Source organism: Lactuca serriola, chromosome 7, assembly GCF_051521515.1.
Source record: "Lactuca serriola cultivar US96UC23 chromosome 7, Lser_US96UC23_V15, whole genome shotgun sequence".
In the NCBI taxonomy this organism is placed as follows: domain Eukaryota; kingdom Viridiplantae; phylum Streptophyta; class Magnoliopsida; order Asterales; family Asteraceae; genus Lactuca; species Lactuca serriola.
The window spans coordinates 116,522,577-116,531,952 of record NC_136414.1 but is presented as its reverse complement, the minus strand read 5'-3'; the positions used below and the strand labels follow the sequence as shown (position 1 = coordinate 116,531,952).

At 38.4% G+C, this 9,376-nt stretch overlaps 1 protein-coding gene across 1 annotated transcript; it reads left to right on the top strand.

Annotated features, from left to right (window-relative positions):
- Window positions 1-7,406: 7,406 nt before the first annotated feature.
- LOC145064312 (uncharacterized) lies at window positions 7,407-8,543 on the top strand. Its single transcript, XM_079011787.1, has 2 exons — window positions 7,407-8,007; window positions 8,461-8,543. Exons 1-2 carry the CDS (start codon window positions 7,407-7,409, stop codon window positions 8,541-8,543), a joined length of 684 nt encoding a protein of 227 aa, XP_078867913.1.
- The last annotated feature ends 833 nt before the right edge of the window (window positions 8,544-9,376 follow it).

Genomic DNA, 9,376 nt, shown 5'->3' with positions numbered 1-9,376 from the left:
GTTGCTTGCGATTTTCGGTCTTAGAGACTGCCAGTTACTTTAGGAAAATAAGAGTTTTTCCCGCATCTAGAACAAACAACTAATAGGAAAATAAGGGATTTTCCTGGTGCAATTGTTTACAACTTATAACACGAACATTCATATGCATTTCATACTTTTATAAGAAAATAAGGGTTTTTCTTGGAAAACACAACAAATCATATCTCAACTATTAGGGAAAATATGGGATTTTCTGGATCTAATACATTCATTTTCAACACAACGAATCATAACTCTTTTCTTTTGAAAATGCCGCATTTTCTGGAAAACATACACGAACTTTTGAATGTCTTACATTTCTCAAAACACTACTTATCAACTCACCAACTTAATTGTTGACACTTTCTCGTTGAAATAACTTGTATTCTCAGGGAACCGCTAAGCAGGTTTGGAAATCAACTTTTGGGGATTAAACGTGCTGACGTTAATTACTTCTTTTGATAGATGTTTATGTATTTATCTTTTGAACATGTAACGAATACAATTATGTAAACATTTTGGAAACCTTAATATATATGGTGGTGTGTACTTTCCTTTCCATGAACTGTTATGATACTGAATCTGACGTCCTCCGCCCCCGAACGTTTTCGCCGTTCTGGTTTGGGGGTGTGACAGATTGGTATCAGAGCATTCTTTATAGTGAATTAAGTATATCAAAACCATTTTTGGTATACAACTATAAACACAACTGGGCAAAAACACTCTGAGTAAGAGTCATACTTTTAAAAATTAAATTTATTTAGTTTTTGTAAAGTAGGCATGCATTCATTACATATTTACAACAGGGCCAGTATCATAATTAAAGCAATATAGAAGTATTATAAATAAGTTGTGCAGTGCAGGTATGCCTTGGGACATGTAATCGGAACTGGGAAGAATATAGCCTGATCAACTATATTTGTCCGAGAGCCGACTAACGTATGCCAAGGAGTGTCTGCAATGGATAACAAATTTAAAACTTACCAAACACATATCGTTAAATAATACTAATGGAGTATTCGAATACCTACAACCATTGAACTTAAGGGTAAATTCCATGTGCTTTAGCCTACGGTCAATTCTTAACCCTATTCTCATATAGAATCAAATGGTCGGATTCCATCACCCCGGTGACCCCTACTACCGCAACCAAGGTAATGGAGAGAGGATAGAGAATGATCCTGAAGAAGGAATGCAAGAAGAATCATACTCAGATCCCGAGGACGATAACCTACCCTTAACGGCTCCAATTCAAAATCCTAATCCTCGACCGGAATTTCAAGGCTCGACGCCCCTTTGGGCAACTAACCTGAATAGGTGGAGCCGCGAACAAGATCAACACCCTTCCATTCAATGGAGACCGAAGCTTCTACAATCTAAGCGAGGGAGGCTCAGCAGACAGAGCCCTCCCTATATTGGTTCGTCGGATTTCTCGCATTGGTGAACGAGGACGGACGACCATCCATCGAACTGAGGAGAATGATGCAAACACTGGAGTCAACACAGTTCGCATCCGACAGTTAGAATTAGCTCACGGGAGAATCGTAAATCGAAATGAAGAGTTGTAGAGAGAACTAATGGCAACTCAAACCGAAGTGATTGAACATCGGGCACGCCAGGCAAGACATGAACTACATATGCTCGAGATGGAGTGTCAGTTGGCGGAATCTAAAGCCCAAGTAGCCAGCTCGCATAACAAATCATACCTGTCTGACTTCCAAAATTTTGTCATAACATAAGACCTCGGATAAAGTCCTTACTTTTCTTAACCTTGTAATCGGAGACCTTTAGATAGGTCAAATTTTCCTAACTACAAAATGTAACGCACCATGTTTTATAATATATATGATGTACTTCCTTTATTAAACCCTTTGCATGCCCCTCCAATTCATGAGTTTATCTACTCTCCTAATGAGTCGAACTAAAAACCCTATTCAAGGATAAACCAAACTTCTGATATAACAAATCACTAATGCGCGACTTTCGAATCATTAAAACTTATAGTTTTTCTTGTTATTTCCTTATCAGAACAATGTCTCCTCGTAGATCTGCACGTAGAAACGCAACCCCACCACCACCTCCCCAATATGACCCCAACATAGTGCAATCTGCTATCACTACGGCAGTAACAGCTGCACTGCCTTAAGCAAACTTTAGCAGCGCAGCAAGGGCCGGAAATAATCAACTTACCAATGCAACCCCATTCCTACAATTGGACACCGCCACTTTGCAAGCTACAGTTATAGCCACCGTGGCAGCCATTATAGCGTACAATAACTCTGTCAACTCAAGCAAGGAAGGAAATGATATCAAAAATCCTAATCAAAGAAACAATCGAAGCCACCTACCAGTAGCTGCCTATAAGAATACCGCAAGGTACGAACACAAGAACATGAAACGAAAACCCTGGAGCGAGAGGGGAGGCAAATCAACTCAAAGAAACGCCAAAAAGCAATCAAAAAACCATACCCCTACACCCAAAAGGTCGTACAACGGCAACCATACTAAGTGCAACCGATGCAACTTTCATCATCACAGACCCTGCCGTGAATTGCATTGCGTTAGTTGCAATAGAAAGGGACACACCATCCGCTACTACAAAGACCCAGCCCAACTAACTGCTCCAGCCACAAATGTAGGAGTAGACCGTGCTTGATTTGAATGCGGAGTAACGGGACACTTCCGAAGGGACTGCCTGGAGTCAAACATCATGAATGCTGGTGGAGGAGGTCGAGTATTCGCAATGGGCCAAGAGGAGGCTATTGAAGACCCCACGGTTATTTTGGGTACATTTCTCCTCGATAACTTATTTGCATACATTCCATTTGATAGTAGGGACGCAGAGGAGTTCCATGAGTCACAAGTTAAAAATCTACTCGAACAAACACCCTAATCATTAAACAAAACTTTCATAGTAGTAATAATAGAGATAGACTAAAAAGCACAGAAAACACATACGTAGAATGCACTATCCCATTAGCGAACGTCTTACAATGAGAAGTACCGACATCGACATTCGACGTGGTTTGTTGTGGCCCTACCCATACCAGTTCCATTAGTTATAAAAGACCCTTTCACTTTAACCATCGGCTAACGAAAGTCGATCGATTTATAATGACAAACCCGACACAAATCCCAATTGGTTTCTAGTTTCAAAACCCCGAAGTACTCATGTGAGGAGTACTATATCTTTACAACCTTCTCGTAGTATCCCCCAACAGATCATTTAGAAATAACACGCATACAACAAGACAAATCCAAGCTCAGAAATTGGGAATGAATCCAACCATTAGCTGAAAAACGTAGCTGCCCTAATGCATCGAGTGAATAAGCTAACCTTTAGAAGAACATAAGTAAATAAACCCAAAACCACACAATCTCGATCGATCGAAGTGATAGGCGGAGTAATGAAGGACCACTGAAACACGCACATTAGGATCTAGATTCATAAAGGAACAAGAGGAACAAATGGACCAGAAGCACTCACGCCTGCCCGCAAGAGTTGGAGTCCCAGTCAAAATGCAAATTTCGGGACGAAATTCTCTCTAACGGGGGGATAATGTAACAACAGCAAAATTCAGGTCAAAATTTAAACTTTTATAAACCGTAATTAAGTATACTAAGTGGTAGATATCGTAACAAGGTTTTCATACATATAAAGAACACACAAATCCGAGTTATAACGAAGAAGTTATGACCATTCTAAGATTTCCGACAAAACCGGCAACACCGATTAAACGAAAAACGCGAAGTTCCAATACAATACTTTTTAGACTTAAATATCTAAATGAAAGTAATAGATATCATTAAACCGTGAACATACATAAAAAGAACGTCCAAATCTGACTTCGTATGAGGATGTTATGATTTTTCTAAGTTACGGATATAGCAGTAGGCAGCTAAAAACTCGAATCGGAGATCGAGCGACTTTTGGCCGGAATGACCTAAACGAGAATCAAAGGTCTCGACAATGGTAATTCAGCGGTAAAAACTCTGGCAAAAACCAACGTCAGATACAGAAGTTATGAATTTCTAAAGAAATTCCTTAATCACGACATTTTAAAAATAAATAATAAAAATAATTTCGAAATTTGCCAACGGAGTCTAAACAAAAGTTGTAGATCGTAGTCTCACCTTCGCGTGGATATAAAGAACATCAAAAACGGAGTTCGTATGACGAAGATATGAATTTTAGAAGTTTGCTAAATAATAAAAATATAAATTTAATTAAACCCCGGTATTATCCGAAGAACGCGTCAGCGATCCGATCCGTCGTACGCCCAGCGTACCGTCGTACGCCCCGCGTACTCGGATGCTAGGCTCCGGATTGTCCACGTCGCTTTGATGCTTTTTCCGAGGATGCGGTAAGCCATGACGTCTCGTACACCTTGCGTACGAGCGTGCGCGAGGCTTCCAGACCCTATAAAAGGGATGCGAAGGTGCCAGCCATATTTGCTAATTTCCTTCCTTTCTCGCACCGAAGCTCTGCGTTTTAACCCTCGGAGTCATCCCAAGGGCCCGGTTTTCATATCCAAGTTTGAAAGGAAGTTTTACGCTCCCGAGATTCCCGAGAATCCCGAGAAATCCGCTTTCTCGAGTAGAAATTCTGCTCGGTTTTCGTCTCCCTTTCTTCAAGCTATCAGGTGAGTTCATACCCCTACAACCACACTTTAAATGCTTTTTAAATGCTTTTTAAACACTTTTAAGGGGGGGGGGGAATACAAGTAAACACACGACTAAAATCGTGTGAAACATCGATCTTTTGCTATACTTTTCATACTGTTGTTTTAACTATCTTATGAAATCATCATCATGCAAAACACCTCACAACACAGCTTTACCCTCTTGGGACACAATATGTTTTGATAAATAGAAATTATGTTTTATTTATACGTTTACATACAAATACATCTTATCAAGGGTAACATCCTTTAATAAATCATTTTATGCATTCAAAGAACTTATGATTTATGCTTGTCAAACATTGTGAAAAAGGATAAACTTTGCATACAAAACTACTACTTTAATACAGACTTAGTTGAGAATCCGTGAGACGTGTACATCTTCAAATCATACCTTTTTGCTAAAAGGTATCGCTTCAAGTCCTGTCTATAACCAGAGTCTCCCGTTCGGAGAACGTGTCAAATGTGTATAGATCTATACGGGAAGTCATGATCCCGCGCCCTGACTGTTAGCTACAGTCCGTCCTTTGGGGTGACAGTTTGTCATAACGCTACGACGCCTGAAGAACGTCGCTACAAGCATATTATGTTTAGTATGGTTATAAAACTCATTGGATATACAATTATTATGGTATTATGCTTTTATGAACAAGTAGTTACTAAAACTATTCTTCATCTAACAAGTGCGATCTTCGTATAGCTTTATTATATAAAACTATGCCACACCTTTTAAGCACGTCGGTTGCTTGCGATTTTCGGTCTTAGAGACTGCCAGTTACTTTAGGAAAATAAGGGTTTTTCCCGCATCTAGAACAAACAACTAATAGGAAAATAAGGGATTTTCCTGGTGCAATTGTTTACAACTTATAACACGAACATTCATATGCATTTCATACTTTTATAAGAAAATAAGGGTTTTTCTTGGAAAACACAACAAATCATATCTCAACTATTAGGGAAAATATGGGATTTTCTGGATCTAATACATTCATTTTGAACACAACGAATCATAACTCTTTTCATTTGAAAATGCCGCGTTTTCTGTAAAACATACACGAACTTTCGAATGGCGTACATTTCTCAAAACACTACTTATCAACTCACCAACTTAATTGTTGACACTTTCTCGTTCAAATAACTTGTATTCTCAGGGAACCGCTAAGCAGGTTTGGAAATCAACTTTTGGGGATTAAACGTGCTGACGTTAATTACTTCTTTTGATAGATGTTTATGTATTTATCTTTTGAACATGTAACGAATACAATTATGTAAACATTTTGGAAACCTTAATATATATGGTGGTGTGTACTTTCCTTTCCATGAACTGTTATGATACTAAATATGACGTCCTCCGCCCCCGAACGTTTCCGCCGTTCTGGTTTGAGGGTGTGACAAACATGTTAAAATGACTTTTGGATGAAAAAGACAAGAAGCAAACGAAATATGATACTATACAAAGGTTCGACTCATTGAATGCCAAATTGAGTTCAGATTATAAAATTAATGTTGAAAATACATCTGAATTCGATGATGATAGTTATATGAGCAAATTTTTTATAGAAGATGAGGTTGATTGCTCAAAATTTGTGAAAAATGAAACTAAACATGTGAAAGCTTTAATTTCAGAAAACTCGGTTGAGTTCACACGTATTTCTCAAAATAAACCTGAAATTTTAAAAGCTAAAGAAACGGTTTTTCCCAAAGTGCAAATTGTACCTAACCATGTATTTTCTACTAAAGGACTGAATAAAAACAAAACATTTGAATTAACATCCCTCGTTGATGACGACAATAAAGATGGATGTGATGGGTATGTTTTGGTCCGTTCCAATAGACAATGGCGACAAAGCAATGGGTCTATCAGAAAAGACATCGTGGAGAGTTAAAGGAAGATATGTGGCAGAACCACTGAATAATTGCTCAAGATATGAGAAAGGAAGTCCAAGTGGAACTAAGGAAAGTCCAAGCAAACGTAAATCAGTCAAGGATGAATCTCATGTGAGAAAAGCGAGACCAAGGGCAAACATCCACAAGTCCTCATAGAAACTTGCAGCGTAAAAACGACAAAGAAATGTAAGATATCAGAGAAATCTCAATGAAAGGAAGTAATTTTGGCAATCCAAAAATCCTAACTATGTTCGTAATGAAAAACCTTTCAATCGAAATGCAAAATCCTCTTCGCATGTGAACCCTAGACAATCTTCGCACTGCCACTTTTGCAATCCACATGACTCTAGACAGAAAGTTGTTTAAAAACCAACTTTTTCAAACAAGCCTATGGAGAAGCCAAAACCTCATATCTCTCAACCCACGAAAGCTTCATCCAAAGAAGTTAAAGGAAAATAAAAGTTAATTTCCAATCCTGAAGTTCCATTCAAGAAATCAAATACTAACTTAAAGAAATTTGAAAAGGAGTTCGGAAAAATTCAAATCAAACATAAGCAAAAACAATCTTTTCCAAAAGAAACAAAAAAAAAAGATAAAAGGATAAAAGTTTTCACCATAACAAAGAAAGATGAGACCACATTAGCTAAACGTACTTATATGTTTGATTTTGCAATTGCTTTTCCCATTTCTGTAAAAGGCTCACAAGGACCCAAGCAGCTTTGGGTTCCTAAATCTGCTTGATTTCTTCAGGTAATAAGTAACAAGCAGTTCAACTGTGAATGGTGTATCGACAAAGGCTACTCGTGTCACATGACTAGGATGAAGGAGGAGTTGCAAGAGTTCAGGGCTCTCAAAGATCATGGAAATGTTAAATACGGAAATATCTCTTTTGGAATGATAAAACGTTATGGGATGATAACGAATGGATATTTTTCAATTCATAAAGTGGCATACGTTGAAGGCTTGCAACACAACCTACTTAGTGTTTCGCTGTTGGTTCTAGGAACGGGTTTAAAGGTATCCTTTGATGATGAAGGGACTGAAATCATCAAAATGAAAACCAAAGCAATCCTTCTTAAGTTGATGGATAAAGGACAAATGTATCCATTAAATTTGAATTCGACACGAGGGAAGCCTGCCATTTTTTTACTCATGAAAACTCACTCTAACGAAAGTTGGCTATGGCGTAGAAGACTTTCGCATCTCAACTTCAAAGACTTCAACAAGCTAGTTCTTAGTGATCACGTGCGAGGACTTCCTCTCCTTAAATTTGATAATGATCATTTATGTGCATCGTATGAAATGGAGAAGCAAAGTAGGAGAAGTCATCCAACGATAGTAAACACGAAAGTCATTGAACCACTGGAACTTCTACATATTGACTTTTGTGGTCCTTCTGCATTCGAAAGTGTTGGTGGTAGTAAGTATATTCTTATCATAGTTGATGATTTTTCACATTTCACTTGGGTGTATTTTCTAAAACAAAAATCTAAAGCTACACCAAAACTCAAGGACTTCATAAAGCAGACAGAGTTTCAACTATGAAAGCAGGTTTGTAGTGACAATGGTTTGGAATTCAAAAACCAAGTGTTTGAAGAATTTCTTGCTGAGAAGAGAGTCTTGCATAATTTATCTGCTCCCTATACTCCACAACAGAATGGTGTAGTTGAAAGGCGAAGCCGCTCCTTGTGCGAAGCTGCAAGAACCATGCTATATTTCTCATGTCTGCCACTCTCTTTCTGGGTGGACGCGACTGCAACTGCCTGCTTCAGCCAAAACAAATCTATCTCGAATAAGCGATTTTCCATCACTCCATATGAAATAATAAATATTGCAAACCTAACGTTAAGTTTTTTCATGTATTTGGTTCCAGGTGTTTCTTCTTCAACTCTAAGGAACAACGAAACAAATTTGATGCAAAAGATGACGAGGGCATATTTTTGGGATATTCGTTGACCTCTAAGGCATATATGGTTCTCAACAAATGATCCAAAAAGATGGAAGAAACCTACTATGTCACGTTTGATGAAAACTATTTAAAGAGGATTCAGTCGAATGAGAGTCAATCGAAGGAGATCTTTCCTAAGCCAAGTCCAGCCACAATTCCTATCTCCATTATGTATGAGGAATTCATGTTACTCTTTGGTGAGCCAGAGAAGGCTATATCACCGGAATCCAAAGCAGCAGAAAATAAAGAGGACGAATTGAAGAAAATAATGATGACATTGCGAAAGATCTAAAAAGCAAACCTCAAAGTACGAAAGAATCACAACCGGCTAGCACACCTCTCCAGGGGGAGGATCCTGATTCAACTAGCAATGCAAGCTTTCAGGGGGAGCAACCCATTCCACAAGATACGAACACTTTATTGTAATGGGAGGGTTCTACTTCATCCATCGACACACCAATAGTGACTAACAAATCTCCATTTGAAGGAGACAATTCCATTCCTAAAGAAGAGGATCTATCATCATTCGAGGGGGAGAATAAAGATGCGAATGATGATTCGGATGTACAACCAGAGTTTTAGGAGGTAAAAGCAGAATTGTATCCCTCTTATGGTCTAAATTACCCTCCTCTAACCAAATGGACCAGAGATCATCCGAAATTTCAAATAATTGGTGAGTCTTCTGCTGGAGTGCTTACAAGATCCCATTAAAAAGCAAAACGAACTGCATTATTCTCTAAAGTGGAATTTTGTATATTTAATTCATTCTTTTCCAAGATTGAAGCCAAAACTGTCAACGTTGCTCTTGATCATTCTGATTGGGTGCAAGCGATGCAAGACG

Coding starts and splice junctions, on each gene's coding strand:
- LOC145064312 (XM_079011787.1), top strand. CDS start 7,407: ATGAAGGAGGAGTTGCAAGAGTTCAGGGCTCTCAAAGATCATGGAAAT. Junction 8,008..8,460: donor ATTCGAAAGTGTTGGTGGTA/GTAAGTATATTC, acceptor ATTTGGTTCCAG/GTGTTTCTTCTTCAACTCTA.